General features: G+C 35.0%; 1 protein-coding gene and 1 non-coding gene across 2 annotated transcripts in view; one reads left to right on the top strand and one right to left on the bottom strand.

The window, feature by feature from the left end:
- Positions 1 to 25,762, bottom strand: part of LOC123543644 (acetyl-coenzyme A synthetase 2-like, mitochondrial) — a 41,334-nt gene extending 15,572 nt beyond the window's left edge. Inside the window, exons 1-11 of the mRNA XM_045329716.2 lie at positions 25,328 to 25,762; positions 18,658 to 18,754; positions 17,925 to 18,124; positions 11,430 to 11,605; positions 10,827 to 10,979; positions 7,583 to 7,868; positions 6,809 to 6,901; positions 5,921 to 6,036; positions 4,928 to 5,054; positions 3,863 to 3,990; positions 2,071 to 2,134 (exon numbers count right to left, since the gene is read on the bottom strand). Coding sequence (XP_045185651.2) covers positions 2,071 to 2,134; positions 3,863 to 3,990; positions 4,928 to 5,054; positions 5,921 to 6,036; positions 6,809 to 6,901; positions 7,583 to 7,868; positions 10,827 to 10,979; positions 11,430 to 11,605; positions 17,925 to 18,124; positions 18,658 to 18,754; positions 25,328 to 25,661 — 1,774 coding nt within the window. The 5' untranslated portion in view covers positions 25,662 to 25,762. The remainder of the gene's footprint in view (positions 1 to 2,070; positions 2,135 to 3,862; positions 3,991 to 4,927; positions 5,055 to 5,920; positions 6,037 to 6,808; positions 6,902 to 7,582; positions 7,869 to 10,826; positions 10,980 to 11,429; positions 11,606 to 17,924; positions 18,125 to 18,657; positions 18,755 to 25,327) is intronic.
- Positions 25,133 to 25,205, top strand: Trnai-gau (transfer RNA isoleucine (anticodon GAU)). The gene has a single exon. It is a non-coding gene; the product is annotated as a tRNA-Ile (tRNA).
- Positions 25,763 to 26,502: the final 740 nt, after the last annotated feature.

The raw sequence follows: 26,502 nt of genomic DNA, 5'->3' as shown, positions 1-26,502 counted from the left end.
TTCTATTTTTATACCTACTGGCCTAGTTTTTGACCGCACGTGACCCAGTTTTGAAACTGACCTTGATATCATCAAGGTGAACATTCAGATCAATTTTCATGAAGATCCATTGAAAAATATGGCCTCTAGAGAGGTCAAAAGATTTTAATAATTTTAGACCTACTGACCTAGTTTTTGACCGCAGTTGACCCAGTTTCAAATTTGACCTAGATATCATCAAGGTGAACATTCAGACCAACTTTCATACAGATCCCATGAAAAGTATGGCCTCTAAAGAGGTCACAAGGTTTTTTTTTTTTATATTATTTGACCTACTGACCTAGTTTTTTAAGGCACGTGACCCAGTTTCAAACTTGACCTAGATATCATCAAGGTGAACATTCTGACCAATTTTTATGGAGATCCATTCAGAAGTATGGCCCCTATAGAGGTCACAAGGTTTTTCTATTTTTAGACCTACTGACCTGGTTTTTGACCGCACATGACCCACTTTCGAACTTGACCTAGATATCATCAAGATGAACATTCAGACCAATTTTCATACAGATCCCAAGAAAAATATGGCCTTTAGAGAGGTCACAAGGTTTTTCTATTATTTGACCTACTGACCTAGTTTTTGAAGGCACGTGACCCACTTTCAAACTTGCTAGAAATCATCAAGATGAACATTCAGACCAACTTTCATACAGATCCCATGAAAAATATGGCCTCTAGAGAGGTCACAAGGTTTTTCTATTATTTGACCTACTGACCTAGTTTTTGACGGCACGTGACCCAGTTTCGAACTTGACCTAGATATCATCAAGATGAACATTCAGACCAACTTTCATACAGATCCCATGTAAAATATGGCCTTTAGAGAGGTCACAAGGTTTTTCTATTATTTGACCTACTGACCTAGTTTTTGATGGCACATGACCCAGTTTCGAACTTGACCTAGATATCATCAAGGTGAACGTTCTGACCAATTTTCATGAAGATCTTTGAAATATATGGCCTCTATAGAGGTCACAAGGTTTTTCTACTTTTAGACCTACTGACCTAGTTTTTGACGGCACGTGACCCAGTTTCGAACTTGACCTAGATATCATCAAGATGAACATTCTGACCAACTTTCATAAAGATCCCATGAAAAATGTGACCTCTAGAGTGGTCACAAGCAAATGTTTACAGACACACGCACGCACGCAGGGACGACGGACACTGCGCGATCACAAAAGCTCACCTTGTCACTTTGTGACAGGTGAGCTAAAAACACTTGAATAGATTAATTAAACAGAAAGAAAATTTGCAGCACTAATGTCAGATACCAGAACAGGAGATCAACACACATGAAATGGAATTCTTCAACAAAAACTCACAGTAGCTTGAATAGGACTTTAACAACATGAAATGCAATTATGCACCACAGATACTTGAATCTATGCTTGAATAGGAAAGTAACAACAAGGTATGGAAATCAGCATGACAAATGCACTGTTTCCTGACTTAAAGATTTAACATTTATGGAATTGAATTCTGCACCACAAATGCATAGATTTCTGAACAGAAGATTTAATATTTATGGACAGAAATTGAATTTTGCACTAAAAACGTATAAAATTCTGAATTGAAGATTAAACATTTATCTGATAAAATTCTGCAGCAAAAATGTATAAATTCCTCAACAGAACATGTAACATTTATAGGATTATATTCCGCACCATAAATGTATTGATTCCTGAACAGAAAATGAACCACAAATGCATATATTTCTAAACAGAATATATATTGCCTATAGAGTGAAATTCTGCACTATAAAAGCACAGACATTTAAATATGAGAGATATCATTAAATATTATAAAATGGAAATAAGGTCCTAAATGCACAAATTCCTGAACAGAGAATGTTTTCAAGATGAAAAAAACACACAGCTTTGATTTTTCTGTATAAAAAGCAACTCACAGAAGTTTCCCTGAAAATAATCAGCTATAATGCTTAAATATCTTCAGTTATCATACAGATGTTAACAGATTTCTCTGAAATTCTGTTTTAAATCATACTTTCTATAATGTATGTGGTATACATACCCCATCCTTTGATTTCATGAGGAAAGCCTACAACTGCAGATTCTGCTGTTTCTTCCAGATCATCCTGATTATAAATAAACTTCTTTGTTATCATAATTATGTTTCTCTTCAAATTCAAAATATTTCAGAGACATGACCATGGTTTGAAGTTGAATCTCATTGACAACTCAGATCATCTGTTGTACCCCTAAGTGCTCCTCTACATTTGTAATTATTTTATTTTATGAAGTTATATTACAGATATGCTTAAATTTTCCTTTAAGAGATATCTTCAACAAAGTTAATGAATTATCTCAAAGTATCTCGACTAAATTTTAAAGTTCAAAATTACATATGAAGTTCAATTGTATTGTACTGCAAAGTTTTGCAATATGAAAGTATCAATATTTTGCCTTTATATTATATATATTTTCCACCAGCTTAAGTTATATTTTTATTTCTCTATGTACTATGCATTATACTTTACTCTTGTACATTACCAGGGCAAAGCAAACCAGGAACATTACCATGGCAAAACAAACCTTGTACATGACCATGGCAAAACAATCCTTGTACATGACCGAGGCAAAGCAAACCTTGTACATGACCATGGCAAAGCAAACCTTGTACATGACCATGGCAAAACAATCCTTGTACATGACCAGGGCAAAACAATCCTTGTACATGACCAGGGCAAAACAAACCTTGTACATGATCATGGCAAAACAATCCTTGTACATGACCATGGCAAAACAATCCTTGTACATGACCGAGGCAAAGCAAACCTTGTACATGACCATGGCAAAGCAAACCTTGTACATGACCATGGCAAAACAATCCTTGTACATGACCATGGCAAAACAATCCTTGTACATGACCAGGGCAAAACAAACCTTGTACATGACCATGGCAAAACAATCCTTGTACATGACCATGGCAAAACAATCCTTGTACATGACCAGGGCAAAACAAACCTTGTACATGACCGAGGCAAAGCAAACCTTGTACATGACCATGGCAAAGCAAACCTTGTACATGACCATGGCAAAGCAAACCTTGTACATGACCAGGGCAAAACAATCCTTGTACATGACCAGGGCAAAACAAACCTTGTACATGACCGAGGTAAAGCAAACCTTGTACATGACCATGGAAAAGCAAACCTTGTACATGACCAGGGCAAAACAATCCTTGTACATGACGGAGGCAAAGCAAACCTAACAGGATTAGTTATAGTTTCTTTCCTTTTTAGTGGGTCAAGGGTATGCTTCCCACAATGCTTTGTGTAGACATGGGCTGATGTTATTTTAAATGCATCTGACAAAAGCTTTAGGTAACATTATTCTGTATATTTTTCTTCAGTTATTTTGCTTTATTCCTATTTTTCCCAATTAGGTTTATATGCCTGTGCCTATATGTTTGTTTGTTCTGGGTTCAATGCCATTTTTCAACAGTATTTCAGTTAATGTAATGGCAGGGAGTTAACGTAACCAGTGTTTTTGGATTCTGTACCAATACCGACCTGTTCTCCACAAGTAATTGCCAACTTCCCCACATCAATCAGAGGTCGAGGATGAATGATTTCAGACACAATGTCTTTTATCAAATTGTCACAGAGAACATACCCCTCGTCCAGGGATACAACTCACTATCCTGCACTCTATAGATCTGCACTCTCCTATTGAACTAAGCGGGCAGGCATGACATTACATGCAGATACTGAAAATTTTCTCTCAATCTGCCAATGAAAAGTTCAATGTAAATTATAGTAAAAACTGGAGTGAAATCTGAAAGATAACATAAAAGTACTTACAATGACATCCTCAATTTCTGCAGTACCAAGTCTATGACCACTGACATTAAGGACATCATCCATTCTACCTGTGATCTGGTAATACCCATCCTGTGTTCTATATGCTCCATCTCCAGTGAAATATAAACCTTGAATACATTGAGAGATATCAAATATTCTATTCTTTAGGCCTTTTATACAAGATGAATGTGAAAGCCTACAAGCAGACATGATACAAATACTTTAGAAACAGCTTTTACTAACATGTACTTTAGCAAAGACCGAAGTTGTGAGATCAGTTTAGAATTATTTCCCTTAGATTTCAATGATTGTAATAAATTGTAAGAAAGCTATCGGGGTTTAAAGTTATGTTGACAAAGTTCACTTATTGTTAATAACTAATTTCTATGTCAATCAAAGGGTCATAACTGAGCCAAAATCCTTGTCCTAGTTATGTAGTCTTGCCTACATATGGAGACTATGGTGTATAGTCAAAGTTTCAAAGCAGTATGTCAAACAGTTAAGACAAAATATGTGAAAACTGAACCAATCTCCAGGTCCAAAAAGGGCCATAACTCAGACTCTTGCCTATATGTAGAGACTGTTCTAATAAACAAGTGATAAAAGTTTAAAAGCCATATGTCAAACAGTTTACATAAATTATAAACTGGAATGAAAAACTTAACCAAGATTTGTAAGTTAAAAGGGGACATAATTCAAATAAAATCCTTGACAGGGTTATGTACTCTTGCCTAAAACTGGACATGGTGATGGTACACAAGTGTTGAAAGTTACAAAGGTATATGTCAAATTGTTTTGTCAAAATGTGGACTGGTACGAAAAACTGAACCGAGGTGCGACACTGACGATGATGCTGTGGTGAGTAGGATAGCTCTTCATATTCTTCGAATAGTAGAGCTGAAAATGTACTACCTTTCAGCTAGCCTGAATGCCTCCTCACATGACAACCAAAGAAGGGCTTAAACCCACAGACATGATGGTCAAAAGACTTAGATCAAGTGATGCAAACCATTAAACATTGAAAAGATAAATCTTATTTATATCTTACAGATAAGTACAACATACCATGGTAAGTTTTGTAGTAAGTATCAATAAATCGTTGATGATCCCCATATATGGTCCTTGCCATTCCCGGCCATGGTCGTTTAATACACAGTGCCCCTTTCACATTCCCTCCTTTCAACTCCGTACCCTATAATGGGTATATTACAAAAAATTGATCATATACACTTTAAAACATTTTAACAGCAGGGCAGGGTCTTTGTAAACTGCAAAGCATATCAATTTAGTGTTTCAATTCATAGAAATTTTTATCAGTATTTACAATAGATGGGGTGTCTGTAGGCAAACCAGCTGATGACAAAACATCTCTTTTTTACCAAAATTCAGCTTTAATTGCTTAGAATCACAACAAGTGCATGTAATATTTATCATTTTGTAATTTTTGGTTTTCGGTCATAACGACAATGCTTTCCCAAGAACACTAAATTTATAGGATGCAGGATGCAGACCTAAAATAATCACTTAATAACATAGACAAAGTTATACTTCACGAAAGTGCATCAAAACTGAGTAGGACAGCTCTCCCTACATTGTTGAAACTCAATATCTGGAAATCACTTATAAAATTCTGGCGATTTCAAAGATATTTACACGTGTACAATTTGAGTCAAATTTCAGTTATCTCAAAGTAAAACCCTGGATCCCTTGGAATTCGAGATACCGAGCTTCAACTGTACTTTCTTCAGTTGAGCTAAAAGGAAGAGTTACTGTAAAATCATTTAATTTCGTGGGCATGAAATTTCGTGGTTTTGGTCAAAACAGCAATTTCGTGGGGATATGAATATGTGGATTTCAACTTTTGAACATAGAATGAATGGAAGTTTTACTTTTTCGTTGGGATTAAATTTCTTGGACTGACTCAACCACGAAATCCACGAAAATTAGTCCCCCACGAATATTAATGATTTCACAGTATTTGATTATCAAACGTCTGAACTTGGGACAAGTAAAGAAAATCCCAGGTTTTGATAGGACAATAATTATTTTAGACATTACCATTTGTGGCTCCATCAAAACTGGCTCTATACCGAAAAATGGTCTCATTGGCATGGCTGGTCTAATCTCTGCTCCTGGTGCTGACGGTCTTGGAGTGATTGCAATACCACCCGTTTCTGAAATAAAGTTAAACATGGACAGAATGAATTAACTAGATTTTTAACAACATTCCATTAGGTAACAATTAGTGTATATAGCCATGTACATAAATCCAAAGAACTCTGTCCATGCCATGATTTAGTAACTGACAACTGAAACAGACTACTCCAGATCAGTAATAAATTAGGCCCTTATTAAACCAAGAAGGGTACCTGTTAAACAGAAGAGGGTGGGTCATTTTCAGAGAAAAAAATATATAATCATAGCCTACGTTTTACTGATTGTTGATACTATGTTCAATGAACACTAATCATAGACAACATGAAATAGCAAGTGATTCGTCTGTCTGCATCTCAGACTCAAATTTGAATTATTTTACTTGAAAATGAAATTAAGATTAATACATGATGAAAAATTGACTACTACAAAAAACAAGTAGATTTTGCAAACACAGCAAAAGCCACACAAACAAATACTCAGTGATTTCAAATTACTCAAATTGAAATATTCCGGCTGTGTCACTTTTGCTCAAAGTCAGAAGAATTTACCAATTATGAGATTTTACTATGTTATGTTTAGAACTTTCACATTTTTGATATAGATTAAACATAGCAAAATGTAATACTTTTATTGAGCAGATAGAAGTTTCATGATCCGTTTACATAACGTCTGCTGCTTGCTGCTTGCATGTAACCCTGTTAGTTTTCACAAAAGTATGATACAATCTGACAGTAGTTTACTGGTAAATCTAAATCTATCATCATAATAATGCAAGTTTATACAAGTTACCAGTTTGCCACCAAGTGTCACATATATCACATCTTTTTTCGCCAATCACCTCATAAAACCATTCCCAGGCCTCTCTGTTCAATGGTTCACCAACTGTAATCAGTCAAATTGTAAGGTTTAATTGAAGAATGATAGAAAGATGCTTTTCAAAACATCAGAACTGCTAAACTTGATAGTAAAGTATTTATAAAACTTAAAACTCACAAATGAATTTTTATAAAGCTGAATACATAAGTTCAAATAGTAAATTGTCACTATAAATAATAATTGCAGAGCAGTGGAACCAAAGTATAAATGGATAATTCTTTCTTAATATACTAATTTTTATTAACTTTCAGTTTTATTTTTTATGTCTTCTTACAATGGTTATAAAATCTTTAATAACTGTTTTAACAATGGTTCTAAACAAAATATTTGGAAAGTTTTTACCAGTTTTAGAATATTAGGCCTGTCACTTAAATTTACTAAAAAAAATAGTGTTTCAGACTGCAAGATCATCGGAAAATTTGTTAACATCAATGCAGTAGGGAAAAAACAAGTTTCCATATCACTACATAGGATTTTGAATGCCATTAACAGTGTATTGCTGTTCTATTAATTCACTGCTACTCATGACAGTGACTGCATTAGACAGGGTCATAAAAAGTTCATTTTATAGCCAATCTCAATGGTCAAACGTTATAAGCAGAGTTACATTATCCTTACAGGTGATGCTTAAGACAACTGAACTGTACAATGAGTGTTAAGAATTATCAACTAAGGCAGACAATTTACCACAGCCAAGTTTCCTCAGAGAAGACCTATCATATCTTGTGACCCATGAGTTACCAGACTTCAGTAACATACGTAGTGCAGTAGGTGCCAGATATAAGTGGTTTAATTTCAATCTTTCAACAGTTTCCCAGTAACGGCCTGGGTTTGGATATACTGGAGTGCTCTCAAACAGCAAGGTAGCTGCTCCATTACTCAAAGGTCCATAAACCACATAGGAATGTCCAGTGATCCAGCCAATATCTGCCACACAGCCAAACAGTTCCTTATCTTGGTAGTCAAATACATGCTGAAATATCAAACTGTCCAATGAACCATATATATTTATATCTTCCTTATACAAGGTGAAGAACTTCAAGCAATTAGCCTGCCTCTTGCTCGATTGTGGTCTATGCTTCCAAAAAATCATCTTACAAATTTATTTCACTAGCAAAACAGAAATGTTTACACGAAGAGTAGACATAGTACAAGAGGACCATGATGGTTCTGAATCGCTCACCTCTTCCCACATGACCCAGTTTTGAGAATGACGTCGTTTTTTTCCTATTATTTGACATAGTGACCTAGTTTTTGAGCTCATGTGACCCAGTTTTGATCTTGACCTAGATATTATCAAGATAAAAATTCTGACCAATTTTCATGAAGATCCATTGAAAAATATGGTCTCTAGAGAGGTCACAAGGTTTTTCTATTATTTGAACTATTGACCTAGTTTTCAAAGGTACGTGACCCTGTTATGAACTTTACCTAGATATCATCAATGTGAACATTCTCACTAATTTTCATGAAGATCTCATGAAAAATATGGCCTCTTAAGAGGTCACAAGGTTTTTCTATTTTTAGACCTACTGACCTAGTTTTTGATTGCACATGACCCTGTTTCGAACTTGACCTAGATAATATCAGGATGAACATTCAGACCAACTTTCATACAGATCCCATGAAAAATATGGCCTTTAGAGAGGTCACAAGGTTTTTCTATTATTTGACCTACTGACCTAGTTTTTGACGGAACATGACCCACTTTCGAACTTGATCTAGATATCATCAAGGCGAACATTCTGACCAATTTTCATGAAGATCTCATGAAATATATGGCCTCTAGAGAGGTCACAAGGTTTTTCTATTTTTAGACCTACTGACCTAGTTTTTGACCGCACGTGACCCAGTTTCGAACTTGACCTAGATATCATCAAGATGAACATTCTGACCTAATTCATGAAGATCTTGTGAAATATATGGCCTCTAGAGAGGTCACAAGGTTTTTCTGTTTTAGACCTACTGACCTAGTTTTTGACGGCATGTGACCCAGTTTCAAACAGGACCTAGATATCATCAAGGTGAACATTCTGACCAACTTTCATGAAGATCTTGTGAAATATATGGCCTTTAGAGAGGTCACAAGGTTTTTCTATTATTTGACCTACTGACCTAGTTTCTGAAGGCACGTGACCCAGTTTCGAACTTGACCTAGATATCATCAAGACGAACGTTCTGACCTATTTTCATGAAGATCTTGTGAAATATATGGCCTCTAGAGAGGTCACAAGGTTTTTCTATTTTTAGACCTACTGACCTAGTTTTTGACTGCACGTGACCCAGTTTCGAACTTGACCTAAATATCATCAAGATGAACATTCAGACCAACTTTCATAAAGATCCCATGAAAAATATGGCCTTTAGAGAGGTCACAAGGTTTTTCTATTATTTGACCTACTGACCTAGTTTTTGACGGCACGTGACCCAGTTTCAAACTTGACCTAGATATCATCAAGGTGAACGTTCTGATAAATTTTCATGAAGATCTTGTGAAATATATGGCCTCTAGAGAGACCACAAGGTTTTTCTATTTTTAGACCTACTGACCTAGTTTTTGATGGCACGTGACCCAGTTTCGAACTTGACCTAGATATCATCAAGGTGAACATTCTGACTAATTTTCATGAAGATCTTGTGAAATATATGGCTTCTAGAGAGGTCACAAGGTTTTTCTATTTTTAGACCTACTGACCTAGTTTTTGAAGGCACGTGACCCAGTTTCGAACTTGACCTAGATATCATCAAGATGAACATTCTGACCAACTTTCATAAAGATCCCACAAAAAATGTGACCTCTAGAGTGGTCACAAGCAAAAGTTTACGGACGGACGGACGACGGATGCTGCGTGATCACAAAAGCTCACCTTGTCACTGTGACAGGTGAGCTAAAAAGGTCAACTCACCTAATACTTGGGTTTAGGTCTGATAGGATCAAGGATGTTCATTTATAATAATAAAGTTATGATGGGAATGTGATGTATTCTTATGCTTTGGAAGGATTTTCTGATAGGTTTATTTAACAAAATGTCACGAAACATATACTGCTCATAAGAAAGATTTTGTAATAACCTGAGCGATGCATGATCATTTTTTATGAATTAAAGGGCATAAAAGCAATCAATCAAGTAAGTATATAAGAACTGAAATTCCCTGTCAAAAGCCATATGTACTTATTTGCCACACCAAAAATGACAAAATGCAAATACAGTATGACACTCACTAATACACACTCTAAACTTCATTCGCTCAAACTCCCATTACTTGATCACCACCTTCACTCAAACTCATTGTTTGGTCTTGGCAAAATCCCTATATAATGTATTTTGTTTGATGGCTTCAACTACCAATAACTCCCACAAATTTTGCTGATGTGGTCGAAGTCAAGTAAACAAAGTTTGACTGTATATTTAAATACATCTGCAAACCAGAATCTTCTCAAAAATATAGAACATTAAAATGTCAATCATACATCTGTCTTGGCTAAAGATCAATAAAAGTACTTGGCTTGGTATTAAGCCTCAATTCAGCAAATGCTATACACTATTTATATACTGTAACATATAGAAACATAACTATACTGCAACACATAAAGAACTAGCAATGTGATCATAGCACACTGATGCCCCCTCCATGTGACGCTGACAGAAGTGTTTCTGGCAAAATGCTAGTGATTGCCTACTTAATAATCTTCTAAATTAAATGATACACAGTTTACAAAGCTTCAAAGCTACAGCTCCTATAATTTTTAAGAAAATGTGGACTTAACAAGATCTTGAATAGTATCAAAAATAAAGTGACACCTGAAAACATCTAAGATTTTTTATGAAAATCAGACAAGCTAATAAAAATTCTATAATAGATTATTATTCTACCCTGAGAAAGGTAGCTTTGAAGCAAATATTTCTAAAGAATTTTAAGTAAAACTAACCTTCATGGTAAGACCTGCATACAATAGGTAACCAGCCTGCGTGTGAGCAATACCCTTTGGTTTTCCAGTGGACCCTGATGTATACAGCATAAACAGATAATCTTCACTGTCCAGTACAGCAGGGGTGTGGGTATCTGGCTGACTAGCTAATTCCTGCAACGTTATAACACAGCGTTGATATTCAAAACAATACATTCAGTGATATACAAAACAGAATGTTTTTAACAGGAAGCCATAACAAGCATAAAAGTAATACTTCCAGTATATAATTATAAAATTTCAGGACTAAATGCGAGTCTTCAAACTAACATTGAATATATCATACAATTATTGACTTGAGCCATTGGATATGTAACAAATATTTGTACATATTTAATGTTTGAAAGTAACAATAAATAACTTCCATTCATTTTGAGAAAATCATGTTTAATGGGGAAAACCCACTAACCATTAAACATGTAATATATTTTGAAAGATGATGAGTGGTTTCAGCCAATGAAATTTAGATTATTTTTAGAACATACAATAAAACAAAATATTTCCTTTATTGCTAATTTTAGGCTATCAGCCATATACTTGCAATGTTAGATTTAATGAAGATACCTTGTCCAGATTTATATCCAGTTTACCCATAGGTACATCAGCCCCAGTTCGCTGATATACAAACACACGTTTAACACAAGGGCAAGTTTGAACAGCCTCGTCCACCACATGTTTCAGTTCTATAATTTTTCCACCTCTCACCCCTTGGTCAGCTGTTATCACAGTCTCAGCTTGAGCTGAAAATTATTACACAATAATTACACTTTAGTTTACCAATCAGATTCAAAGTCTATATAACTAAGTTTGAAGTCCAGTTTCATAGCTTGTATCTGATTGGTTGTTGCTGAGGATAGTCTTGGCAATGCATTCTGAGACTCAGGTTCTATAACTTTGAGCTAAGGTTCTGCATGTGAACTTGCCTCCTTATTATAAAATATCAGACTCAGAAACATTGGCAAACAGATGCTGGAGAATTAAAACTCAACTTTGAAACCATAGACAGTTTCTCCCTACAAGCTCAAACAAAAAATAATTTTGCCATACAGGTATCCGATACACATCTTTCACTAAAACTGTTTAATTTTTTAACCAAATTAAAATGTAGAAAATCCTTATGAAATGAATTTAATTTGACTAAATATATAAACTAACAGTGTTTGTATAGCTATATTCACAATTAACTGCCATGTACAACATTCATTTGCTAAAAAACTTCCAATTTTTAAGAGGAATTTTGTAGCTATATATGTATTCTAAACCTAACACACAGTATTTTTATACACACAAACACGTTAATTTTATTTTCATGCAGTCACTGTAAGTAATTTTCTAATATTATTTTTAGATTAGACCAATCCTTTATTGTGTCATTTATGCATATTTCTCCTATTATTATGCTTTTACAACATTTTTACAGCTGCATTTCAGTTAAATAAAATGAAATGAGTCAATTACACTTTTGTTTTAAATGTGGACATGGAAGCTAACTGATACAACTAGAACTCAGCCCTGTGCAGAAATATTTTCCTGTTCTCAGGAAATCCCAGGATTATCCTGGGATATCCTGGGATTCTTTTAGCAAGGCTGCAAGTAAGTCCTGAAGACAGGACTTTAACACTAAGAGACAGGACTTTTGATAGAAAAATTGTCCTGTTCACAGGAAAAAGACAGGACTTTTTCTAAAAGATACAGATTGAAAGATGGTAATTAATTTGAAACATGATCTTTTAATGGTGTAATAAGTTAATTACATCCTGGTGTTGAAGACTAATGTTTTGGGAGAAACTGTATAATTAAGTACTTCTGATTGTAGTGTTGTCAGTGTAACAGGAATATATTCTATAAATTTGTGGTAAGTTAGCAAATTATTTCTGTATGAACTTTTAGAAGTAATACTAAATGTACTCCTTCATTTAATGATTTTACAAAACAATAAGTTATTTAGAAAAGTAGTTTTCTTTAAAATCAGTCAGAGCATTAAAAAGTGAAATGCGTTACTACAGTTTAGGTTATCTGTTCATGCATGTTTGATCAAAGACAGTTTCACTCTGGTGAACAGATCATAGAATGATAAGAGCTTTTTGCTCACTATGAAGCTCATAATTTGATGATTCTAGACTAAATAGTAGTACTTTCACCTAGTTTTTTTTGCCATGAGTGCACATATTTGAGCTGATTTAAGATGTGCCAACCAAGAAATTAATACTTCTGCTATGACAGGTTGTATTGTTTCAATGAACATGATGTATGCCTTTTAACTACAAAATATTTTTAATATTAGGAAATGATACTCCTTATTTTCTTACTGTAAATATAATAGAACTTTAACAGTCAATTTGTTAACTGTATTTCCTGCCAAAGAGAATTTCAAATCATGTTTACAAGGTATTCAATTACATGTTCTGGGGTTTCCTGAAGACAGGACAATTGTCCTGAGATTTCCTGTCATCAGGAATTCCTGGGATTTCCTGAAGACAGGACAATTGTCCTGTAATTTCCTGACATCAGGAATTCCTGGGATTTCCTGAAGACAGGACAATTGTCCTGGGATATCCTGACTTCAAGAATTCCTGGGATTTCCTGAGAACAGGACAATATTATACATTTATGTCCTGTCTTCAGGAAATCTCAGGACATCCAATAGCAGGATTGGAATTCTCAGATGTCCTGTTTTTTTCCTGTTCATAGGAAAATCCTGGGATTGTCCCATTCCCATTTAACGGTGTGAAAAGTCCCAGGACTATCCCAAGAATTCCTGAGATATTTTCAGGACATTATCCCAGGATAGTCCTGGGACTTCCTGGGATAATCCCAGGATTTCCTGTTCCATTTTCGCATGGGAGTAGACCACATATTTATATTAAGAACATTGATTGAAAAATATTTTGGCAGTAACAAAAAATCATATGCATGTTCTGTCAATTTTAAAAGGTTCTGAAACTGTTTTTCAGTAAGTGATATACCACAAATTTAAATGAGAGATGTAGATGCTTCTGAAACTTACTATACAATTATAAAAAGAATGCACAAAATTAATATTCATGTTCAATTACCAATAACTTAAACCTGAACATGTTTAAGACTTTTATAAATGATTTAAGAGACAATATGTCTGATATACATGATGATCCTGTTAAACTGAATAACCAGTTGCTAGGTTTTCAGCTGTAGCCTGATGGTCTTATTCTACTATCAACAAGTGAGAAAGAATTATAAAGTTGCCTTGATAAATTGTATAAACGTACTGATAATTTACAGAAAACTAAGATAATCACTTTCTTTCTAAAATTTCATTTTGATAAAGAAAAGAAGTTAAACAAACAAGAAATTACAAATATCTTGGTATTACATTTTCATCACCATGTACATTTTCTGTCTGCCAAAGAGATTTGAATAAACTAGCACTGAAAGCTCAGTATAAGCTTAAAACATTATTTTAAAAAGCAAGTCTTAAAATTGATTTATCAGTTCACATGTTTGATCAAACCATTAAGCCAGTTCTATTGTGTGGTAGTGAAATTTGGGGAACATAATAAGCTTTGGTTAAAAAGCCACATTTTGATCTTGAACTGTTTATGGCCAACATGGCATGTTAATCTTTTTAACCTTTAGCCTGCTGGCAGTAATTGATTCTGCTTTTGCTACCAGTGCAGACCAAGATCGGCCTGCACGTCTGTGCAAGCTGATCATCTGATCATGGTCTGCACTGTTCGAAATTCAGTCAATCAATTTTCAGTGAACACCCCTTCTAATAATAAATGGTACTGGTCAAACTGAGTAATGGACCAGTCCATTTTAGAAATTTAGCAGGTTAAACTAAAGGTTAAATCAAGTCCTCAATCATACTTCATACTCAAAAGAAAGGATGTAATGATGCAGTGTGAGAAGTCTTCTACTTTCCAGCTAGGTTGCATTCTTGAGAAATTAAAATATATCCACTGAAAAGTAAAAAGGGAAAAAATGTTGATGTTGTAAAAAATGTTCTTGTTAAAATCTATACAAACAAAGGTCTTCTGTTTAGTCAAAGTGTGCTTAATAGAAATATATGCAAGAGAAAAAATACTTGTCCTGATGCATGATGTAAGAAAATGTTTTACAGCATTTTTCAGAAGTACCTGCAGGCTTGAAACAGAAATTGGTAGATACAAATATGTATCTCCAGATACCAGAAAATGTAAGATCAAGTTTTTATTTGATTGTAATACTTATGATGTAAATAAATATCTACAAGTAACTGATATATGTAATAACTTTTCAGTGCTTTCATCAAAGGAAAAAGTAATGCATTAATTCCACTAATGACAGAATCTAATTTATCTTTTGGTGTTATTGTCTTAACCATGAATATTTCAAAAACTCCTAGGTCAAGTTTATATACTGATTTCTTTGCAGAAATGCATCAATCACTATTGTAATCTGATATTATATGAAGTTTTATTATATAACTATATAAATTCTGTAAAAAATTGTATTGTATTTCACAATTAAATATGAACAGACAGACAAAAATTCCGTATTGTACCTTTTAAATTCCGTATTGTACCTTCCGTATTGTATGCTGCTGGACTATTTTCATAAATATACATGACCCGACACATTTCTATAAATAGCGCACATAAAACCTTCACTAAGTTCCATTTAATATTGATAAACATTGAAGATTTCGTTCAAGAACAAAACAAGAATCAAAATGGTAAAGGTATATAATAAAAGGGTCATTATAACAGTAGCTAGATCTGGGACTTTGTATTCGGCTCAAGTGGATTTTGCAAAGTCGGATCACACTCGGCGCTTGCGCGTCTCGTGAGATCCGATCTGGCAAAATCCACTTGAACCGAATACTGCATCCCAGATCAATCTACTGTTATAATAACCCTATTATATTATGCCTTAATTTCATTTTGAAATCTGATTTTGTGTAAATAATATTGCGTGTTAGGTCTAAAATAATACGCTTAGCTAATAGTATGATTTGTTTTCTTCTGAATGCTGCATTACATGCTGTTAGATGTTGTATTTGGTCTTTAACTGTTTTGATTTAAATGCACTTTATATTTAGTTATCTGTTTTTATATCAATTATAATCAAGCCTTTTTATGTAATGAAATTTTGATATGTTGCATTTATATTTGACGTATATGCCAGTGATGGCCCATAACTGGTAGATAAAATATAATCTGCTCTATTTTATCTTTTTGTTACATAATATCAGAGGACAAATTGATAGTGTAATGTTTAGATAAAACAGTCGGGCAATTTATCAACTTGACAAAAAGTCTTGCAGTATTATATAATTAGAATAGAATCATAAATATCATATCAGTGTAGTTTTGCCGGTTATCTGACTGTTATCTTTTTAAACAATAATACAGACTGATAACTGATTATACATTAGGAAGTCACTGAAATAAATGATCATCATGTTTAAAGATAAAATGAGCCGCGCCATGAGAAAACCAACATAGTGGGTTTGCGACCAGCATGGATCCAGACCTGAGCCTGCGCATCTGCGCAGTCTGGTCAGGATCCATGCTGTTCGCTAACAGTTTCTCTAATTCCAATAGGCTTTGAAAGTGAACAGCATGGATCCTGACCAGACTGCGTGGATGCGCAGGCTGGTCTGGATCCATGCTGGTCGCAAACCCACTATGTTGGTTTTCTCCTGGCATGCCTCAATTAATGTACAAATGATGTTAAACTGATAGCAATAATGAGACATGCCACCATAACAATTTTGATGTTGTAAATAAAAAGTAAATACATACTGGTAAGAGACACTTTTTGTCTTTCTTTAAAAGGTTTTAAGCTATTTACTAAATTGAACAACTGAGAGAGGTCTATAAAAAGATGCTACAGACCAGCTTTTGTGAAGTTCCATCAAACTGTTCATGAGAAGAAGTCAATTAATAGATCTTTCTTTTGTTATTCATAGCTCTAGTGGCCCCTAAAACCAGCCAACCATCTGATCAGACCTGAGAAAGGTTCATACAAGAACACTACAAACCAAGTTTGGTGAAAGTCCATCAAGAGGTCCATGCAAAGAAAGTAAATAAACTTGACAGAACTTGAGAGAACTCCATACCAGGATCCTGCAGACCAAAGTTTGTGTAATTCTGACCAGTAGCTTTTGAGGAAAAGAAGTTTAAAGTAAATTTATTGATGCAAGTCAATGGACCTAGGATGCAAGACCATACCCCTATACTAAACAGCTCACCTTGACAAAGTTCAGGTTAGCTAACAAACTGAAACTTTGGTCTTACTACTCAATTTTAAGTGATTTGAAGCCAACACTAAAACCAAATAAGTAAAAAATGTTGTTGCAGTCAGAAATATGGGTACTCTTATTTCAACTAAAATCTGAAGTATCGCCTCCAAATAAAAGACTCATCAAATTTACTGTTATATTTAGTTATGCACAAGAAACAAAATATTTGCAATTTTCACTGGAACAGTAGATTCTCTTATATGGTAATACTGTGGCATTGAACAGTCTGCTTGAACAATACAGATCAAAAGGATTTTATAGCACTAAAGTTACAAAAAGACTGTTAAAAGATCAAACTGGATCTCTTGCCAGTAGTGATTCAAAGAGACTCTAGCAGCCTGTAAAACTTAAAACGTATGCCACATAATAAAAAATCTTCTGTAAAACAAAAAGTAATTCATACTCTGATATTGTTATGTGTGTCTAATCATACTGTGATACAGTGATGTAAATCTGAAGGCATGTCTGAATTCATATTGTGATGCGTATCTGAAACCAGAATGCATGTCTGAATTCATATTGTGATGCTTATCTGAAACCAGAATGCATGTCTGAATTCATATTGTGATGTTTATCTGAAACCAGAATGCATGTCTGAATTCATATTGTGATGCTTATCTGAAACCAGAATGCATGTCTGAATTCATATTGTGATGCTTATCTGAAACCAGAATGCATGTCTGAATTCATATTGTGATGCTTATCTGAAACCAGAATGCATGTCTGAATTCATATTGTGATGCTTATGTGAAATCTGAATTCATAAGTATATATCAAAATGCAAGGCATACCATCAATAATACGTCCAGCCAGAGCTTCAGCACTGAAACCAGCAAACACAACATTGTGTATGGCTCCTATACGTGCACATGCCAGCATGGCAGCCACTGCTACAGGGGACTGAGGGAGGTAGATAGCTACCCTGTCTCCCCTCTTCACCCCATGACTCTCCAGAACATTGGACATTCTACACACCAACTGAAGCAACTCTCTAAAATAAAGAAAAATAATTACACAAGTTTATGCTTTAACAATTTTATCACAAGTTTTAAAGACCATTAATTTGCTGTATCAAATCTAACTCTTTTTTCATATTGTCCAGTCCCTTGAGAGAGATATACATACATGCAGAATGCATAGTACAACTTGTTGCAATGGCCCTACTGTATAACACAGTAATTTGCTATGTTATGGGTACATATACAAAAAATCCTATGAAAAGTAAAATAAAATGATAAATGACCACTCAGTGACCGCAATATTTTTATTATGGTCTCTTTGAACATTTTACTTCCATTCTACCTCAACTGTAAAGAAGGTTTTTACATCCTATCAGTTAATGATGTTAGATGAATGCTTCCTGACATCTCTTAACAGTATTAGTACTGCAGAGATTCCAGACAAATTCTATCCCCCCACCCACCCCCCTCCCACAAAAAAAAACAACAAAAAAACAATCTCTCAGTTCAAAGGCAGCTATTCTCATTCTGGTTCACAGTACTGAATTAATGAAAGAAGACTAACCTGTATGAGACATATTCCTGTGTGCCTGGTTCATCCTTTTCCCATATTAGAGCAATACTGTCTGGATTCTTTTCTGCATGTCTGTCAACACAGTTTACTGAAAAGTACCACATATTCATTAATACATTACTTCTGAAATAAATACATAAATGTATCTAGGGATGAACAAGACAAAATTTATATTTAAGAAATTACAAATCTATTCCTTGTTTTTTTAAGTTAATAAAATATGGGCAGGAGTTTGGATGCATAATAATTAAATCACAAGTGCATAGCACGAGTGATTTAATTATCCGTATCCAAACAACCTGAGCTCTAAGGATTGGTGGTACGGATTGATACGGATTACTACTTTAAGGTATGGCTCAGGTACGAATCAACACCGATTACTACGTTTCTATCCGTGGCTAGACGTAGCTATCCCTGTCGTATGTGTGACTGGGGTATTATCGACGATTCATATATTAGGCTATTTGTTATATATCTTTATATAGCAATTAATCAGAGTTGTGTTAGAATTTATTTTAAAGACAGGGAATGTTTATAGCAAGAACCAAACTCAGTATTATGCTACAAAAGAGGAAATAAAGCAATATGGAGAAGACAATGTTTGAGTTAAGTCAATGGAAGTATGTTGTGCTTGACAATTGTCATCTCATAAAGTACCAAGTAATATTAAAAACAGAAAAGTCCAATCATTTAGTTTTCGAAACCAATTACCACAGAAACGATGACAAATTTAAGGCCGCGGTATCGGTGCCGTTATCAGTGCATACCATCTGCCATTATTTCTTTCTGTTGCCATGAACTGTCATCTTTTCATGTTTTAGCATGCCGAATAATGGCAGAACGATGAACATTTTAAAACATTTAATATACAGATTACCAAATACAGCACAAAACTAGAGATGCTTTTGAGAAAAGCGCATGTCTCCCAAAACTGCCCCTATGAAAAATGTCTAGTTTCTCTAGATGGTTTAGACCAGTGGATCCAATTAGATGGTCTGGACAAGTGGATCCAATCAGTAATTCAAGGACCATAATTCAAAAGTGCCTGGGCGGATTCGGCTAGCTATCGAACCTGGCTGAGGTCTTATGGTCAAACACATTTTGTTCAAATTTGGTGAAGATCGGATGAGAAATGTTTGACTTACAGAGCGGACAAGAGTAAAAAGGCCGATTTTTCAGTAATTCAAGGGCCGTTACTCCAAAATGCTTAGACTGATTTGGCTACTTATCGAATGTGGCCGAGGTCTCATGGTCAAACAGATTTTGTTTAAGTCTGGTGAAGATCTGATAAGAAATGTTCGACTTAAGAGTACGGACAAGAGTAAAAAGGCAGATTTTTCCGTAATTCAAGGGCCGTAACTCCAAAATGCCTGGCCCAATTTGGCTAGTTATCGAACTTGGCTGAGGTCTCATGGTCAAAGACATTTTGTTGAAGTTTGATGAAGATCGAATGAGAAATGTTCCACTTAGAGTGCGGACAAGAGTAAAAAGGCCGATTTTTGGTAATTCAAGGGCCATAACTCCAAAATGCCTAAATCGATTTGGCTAGTTATCGAACTTGGCCGAGGTCTTATGGTCAAACACATTTTGATTAAGTTTGGTGAAAATTGGATGAGAAATGTTCGACTTAGAGTGCGGACAAGCTTTGTGACAGACACACACACACAGACTGGAGTAAATCAATATGTCTCCCACACCACTGTGTGGTGGGAGACATAATGAAGCTGAGATTTACATTAATAGCCTCATTAATCATTACCCTGCAAAAGTTCTATAATGAACTTGTCCATCTTTCAATTTGGACAGTACCATTAACTGTTAAAAGGGGTGCAAACAAAAAATATACTGACTGAATAGCAAAAAAGTGCAGATCATGATCAGACTGCATGGAAGGGTTAAACCTTTACTTGATACTAAAACTGCAGATAAACCTAGTAGAACCACAGTCACCTGAAATTCTATCTATAATGCCTCAAATACTTAAATATAAAGAATAGCTCCTATATATATAAAAATAGTAAGGGGTCATTCTTTATATAGAGTCATCTGAAGTATAATATGAATATAATTTAAGAGGCTTGTGCCAGAACAGAGACTTTTAAGCATCATTTTACCATGTTACTTTTATTTATAAAAAATGATAAATTACGATGATCAATGCGGATTAAATATATATATTTTGATATTTATTACTTTTACATATTTCAAGAATTTCTCAAATTATCATAACTTTTTAGATTATTGTCGTACTAGTATCTTAACTTGTCTTTCTTATCATAATATTACCAGATTAATAGTCTTAAGGTGCTAAACTACAATGACTGACTTTGTATTAACTTTTATGACTTTATTGTAACTTTTTCCTTGTGCATTCTACAATCAAATAAAATTCCGGTTCCCTAGCCTGCATAATGCATGTTACCGGACGATTAAGTTCGCTGTCTAGGGAACCGATTCTGGTTCATCTAGCCACTGCCTATCAGGGTTCTCGGAAACACCAAAATCGGCGTCCCTGTATGCATAATTGGTCACGGTATACGCGTGTTTATTGCAGCTTGGGAGTCCCCGGACACACGTTTCTGCAGTGAGACGCAGTGAAAATTAATTGATTACATAATTTGCGAATACACAAGGTTTGACTCGAGAGCAAAATATGTGGGTGGAGTTACTCGCTTGTCACGATAGCCGCGTATAGCCAATCAGCGTTGCCCGTTTCCACTTCACCGCGAGACAGATCAACACTAATACATGTGATTGTCGGTGTGATTGCATACTCAGTGGTGACAATTTCTAATTGTTAACGACGGATTACGTAGTGTTTGAAGTAACTCCGATTGTTTTCTCACATACTAATTACCAATTTTAAAGAATTTTTTAGATTTTTTTTTTTAAAAAGTGATAATTAGGCTTAATTATGAATATCCGAGTAATTTTAAGATGCTGTCGATGTCGGTCTTAGTAACGTGATTATTTTTCTGCAAAATGGCTGATGTTATTGAGGAAGCATTTATTAATATGTTGATCATAGACATACTGTGCATTCTTGTTGTATTTTAGACCGAATGTTTTAACGTTACGCTCTTAATAAGTATTAAAATAAAAATAGTAATTGTTCATATATTTTCTTTTCACTGTATGTTTATATACGTTTCCATTCTGAAATAAAAAGGTAAAGAAAAAATTATCAGGAGCGATTTTTGGCCAAACTGATATTTTCACAAGGGGGATTTTGTCCAACTTGATAATTTCACTGGGGGGATTTTGTCCAGGAAGATCAGAAACAGCAGGGATGTGGGGGGTTGGGGGGGGGGGGGTTGTTGTCCAGGGGTGATTTTTTCCTACATTAATTTTTGACTACATGTTACCTATTTTATCTTTACCTTTTTACAACACCTTAACAATATTTGGATGAAGAATTGTGATTACAAAATGTCTGTCGGCCTACACTTAATTTGACAGTACAATAGAGGCCTGTGTTTTGACGAAACGTTTAAGTCTGTTCGTCAGTCTAGTCAGTAGTTGGGACTGCAACTTTTTCAGCTTTGGGAGTCCCAGGACTGCAACCTGAAATTGCTAGTGAGAACCCTGGCCTATAGTGAAACAGGCCTATATGATACACATATCACCAGACTGTGTATCAGAGTTTGAGCAATTAGTTAGGGTACTACCTGATGTGTGAAATTAGTAACACTCTGTACTACCCGATTTTTTTTAGAATTAGTAACGTTATGGTACTTAAACTGATATTTCATGATTTTGTGAAATAAGTAACGGTTACGTACCAGATAATAGACAATAACTAGCAGCAAGCATGAACTCATCAACAATCGAACGAATAATGTCTTTTTTCACGTTTATTTCTTTTACGTATGAAAAAACAAATGCAGGGGTGTGGAATTTCTATATCTGACTTGTCGTACACGGGACTTTTTGACGACAGACAAGTGAGTTTTTGCATTCAGTTTGTCTGCGGAGAAGCACAAATTTTCTGGTTTGAAATGAGAAAAGGAAGGAATAATTTTGAAGCACTGAACATTGCTTCAAGTTTATGGTGTTATATTTATAAACGAATCTGACATACGAGACGAATGGTCCACCCGCAGAGGGCCTCTTGATTTCAGCAGTTTTGGGAAAACCATACTGCATCTAAATGTAGCATCTCTTTTTCTGCATTCTGATTGGTTCAGTGTCCTGGTGTCGCGTGATTTTGCACACAGTAACTTGGCAAATAGAAACCAGAAACAAAAAAAAAACAGTTATCACAGTTTTGGACAAATTAGTCGTTACAACTTCGTCTGCCGACAAAATCAACAGTCAAAGCGAAAAGAGCTCGCCAGTACGACTCAGAAAGTTTCATGTGTCCTAATTCAATACGGCTTTGCATGGCATGATGGGCAGTCTTCTTGGAATTTCTATTAAATGCTCTACTGCCTTGCGGATGAAAAAAGCAAGTGTTGGAAGATTTTTTTGAAACAGTTACGCAGTATTACACTTTATTAAATCTTTGCTTTTGTTACTACATGTAGACTATTTTCCAAAACAAAGAATTACTATTACTTTCATGCGTGCTTAAACGCTGAAATTCTGGACAAGTAAGTTTTGACTGCAGACAAGTAGATTTTTAAGTCTCATTTGTTTGTGGACAAGTGAAAAATATAAGGATTTTCATACCCCTGATATGTAAGCAGTGTGTTCTTAAATATTTCTAATTTCTTTTTCGACCTGCCTCTTGCACTACGTGATGCCATTTTCAATAAATGTCATTATACATTCATCATACCACTGAACATACCGTTGCTACACGTGTATAATGCGCAGATTTATGACCCTCAGGACCAACCCTGAGTTGTGAATGCATAGTATTCACGGGTATAGACGCTTCAAACTAAGTTCATTTGCGATTTTCGCCATTTCGGTAAAGGGAAACTACTCTCAGCGCTTACTGTCTACACTAAAATCTAAGATTGCCATTACATACCGTAAAAGAGCAAGTGTTTTTTTTTTCTTCAACAATTTTAATTTCATATAAATTTAACATTATTTTGATGAAAGAATTAATATAAAAAAATTATAGATATTATGATACTGATTAAAGATCGAGTGTTATCTCCAACCGAGATCAAACTGTGAACAACAAAACTGACATGAGGTGTCACGCTAATTGCCGATAATTACTGGCCATTTAATAAACAGCAGACTGTGTTCAATTCAGCCTGTCAAAGTTACCGTTTTGAGGGGGTAATTATGCTTCTGGGCAAATACACTTCCTGCTACCGACTTTGCATGTTTTTGTTGATAAAACTATGTATATTCCAGCTGTTTATGGACAATTTTTTTGCAATATTTTTTGTAGCATTTTTATTAATCAATCGCCATTTTCTATCGCCAAAAATTGCGTTTTAATTGACTTTTGAATAAAATAATCGCCATTTGGCGATAATGTCGTCGACTGGCAGCGCGAGCACTGATCAGTGATTATTTTACTTTTTTTGGCAACAGCCCATGCCTTTTAAATTGGGAATTTTTAGCGCGATAAACTTCAAAATTGGGAAAAATTAACAAAACTTAATAAAGATATCATTTTGAAAAGTTTTATTTTAAGGTAAATTTATTTCATTCAAATATGCACTGAGGTTGAACAGACAGGACAGACAGGTTATTTTCTGATGTCACAGGATCTGATGGCTCAGATAGCTTAGGGTCACCATGAGTTTCTGTTGATTTCTGATGGTCATTTTGTGGGGACTCTTTTCTTTGACAGATCACTTTGCTTTCCTGACGTTTGATTTGAATTTGATTTCTCTTTAACTTTACCAAAAGATGTTCCTATGTCCGGAGTACCGACATGCGTGTTTCAGTTTTATTTTCTTATTATAATATTTGGAATTATGCAACATTTTTCGATAATTTAGGTAATTTCCCAACAATTTTTTTCCCCGACTCATTTTGACGCATGAAAAAGCGTTTAGCGACCGTGATGGAAGTAAACAACATGCTTCGAATTGGCAACAAAATTCTGCGAATAAACCATAATTAGAGTCGGAATTTTTATGATTATTTGCATCGTTTTAGTTCAACTTTTACAAGAAATCAATCTAACTGGGAAAAACCATCTCGTTTTTTGGGCATTTTTAAGCATTTTTTGGGAATTTTGACCATCTTTATCAATTGGGAAGACGCCGAATTTCGGAGTCAAATCGGAACAAAAAAATCACTGCTGATTAAGTTATATTTTAATTTATGGCCAATGCATGAAATAATCGGCATTTAAACCTTAGTATGTAAAGCGTCGGCAGCGATGAAAATTTCATCGGAAGTTGTTTCAACTATTTTGGTCATTCAAGTGTTTGACATGAGTGGGGATATTGCCCATATGAAAAAAAATCTCAATATTTCCTCGGATCGCGTCAAATTAGTTGGACTAACCCTTTGATATCTACTATTGTAGCGGTTCTCGTATCGGGTGGCCTCGGTAGCTCAACTGGTAGAGCGTTGGCACGATAAGCCGAAGGTCCGAGGTTCGAATCCCGGTCGAGGCTGCACATTTTTCCTGAGCCTGTTACACTATAGACCGCAGTCTGTTTGATACTGCAATCCTAGAGTTGATATGCACAAATCAAATCAAGACTTGTGCAGTCTTCATAAAGTCTTCATTACTTACCTGCAACATTCAACTGTCCATCAAGAAACCATCTTATATGACCCCTTATAAGATCACAGTCCTTCACTTGACCAAAGTCTCTAAACCATTTCAGACGAGATCTTGCAAGTGTGCCCCAGAAGAATTCCGGTGAGTTCAGACTAAACTGATACAGTTCGTCATGTGTTTTAAAACTGTCAAATTCTGGAAAAGGTGTTGTTGAATGATCTACAGCCTCGTCTGAAAACTCTCTTCCTCCTTGCAAAGATGTGGTCGTGTTTGCATTATTTCGCAGCTTTAGTTTTGAAGCTCCTCTACCCAGAACAGAGGGTAATGACAATATTAATCGTTTCATGTCAGGAAAACAACCTGTCACACTGTTATATTTGCAAATTTTCGTTTGTTTATGAGTCGAAAGTTGTGTAAATTTTTATCTCGTAATACCTACAAATCGTGATAATCACTACCCATTCTGGACCGCTAAAGGCTGAACACCACTAAATCCAGCTGTTCTTTAGGTTAAAGGTCAGTAATTCAAATCCTTCTTTGTTTCATATAAAAAACGACAACTTCAGGTCGTCTTTATGTATCCTTAGAGAACATCACTTCTTCCTACACCTATTTTTCATGGAAGTTCTATCACAAATTAACGAAAAAATGAAAAGAAAATAGGGGTATATGTAGTTCCTAGTGAAATGCCAGTCAGTTGTGGTCTGCTACCCTAAAAATGGCGCATATTTGCTCTCGTCCGCAATAAACACCTACTTCCAATTTCGATCTGCAAAACTTACCATGTGGGGTGTATGAACATGAAAACCGTCTCATTTCATGCAGAATGTATTCTAGTAGTGAAAAATGGTGATTTAAGCACTCGTTCTACACGAATTTGCGCAAAAAATGGGAAAATTAGGATCTATTTATTATGGACTTCTTTCGAAGCACATTTTCGACCGAATTACTGACCTTATTCCTCTATTTCATATAAAATCCACTCACTTCATAACGGTGTTTAGACATTTTCTAGCATATCAGATTTACAGAGACTTATATTCCCATAAAGAACTAGATCGCTACTTTAGAATAACAAAAAGAAAAGGGGGTGTTAACTTTTATATAAGAAAACTACAGTTCGTTAAATAAAACCCGCTGAATTTACTACTTTTGGCTTCTTTCAATTTCTCTTTTCGTGACATAAA

The sequence above is a fragment of the Mercenaria mercenaria genome, chromosome 1 (assembly GCF_021730395.1).
Source record: "Mercenaria mercenaria strain notata chromosome 1, MADL_Memer_1, whole genome shotgun sequence".
Taxonomy (NCBI): Eukaryota; Metazoa; Mollusca; class Bivalvia; order Venerida; family Veneridae; genus Mercenaria; species Mercenaria mercenaria.
Note: the sequence above shows the minus strand (reverse complement) of the source record. Positions and strands in the feature narration are given on the sequence as shown.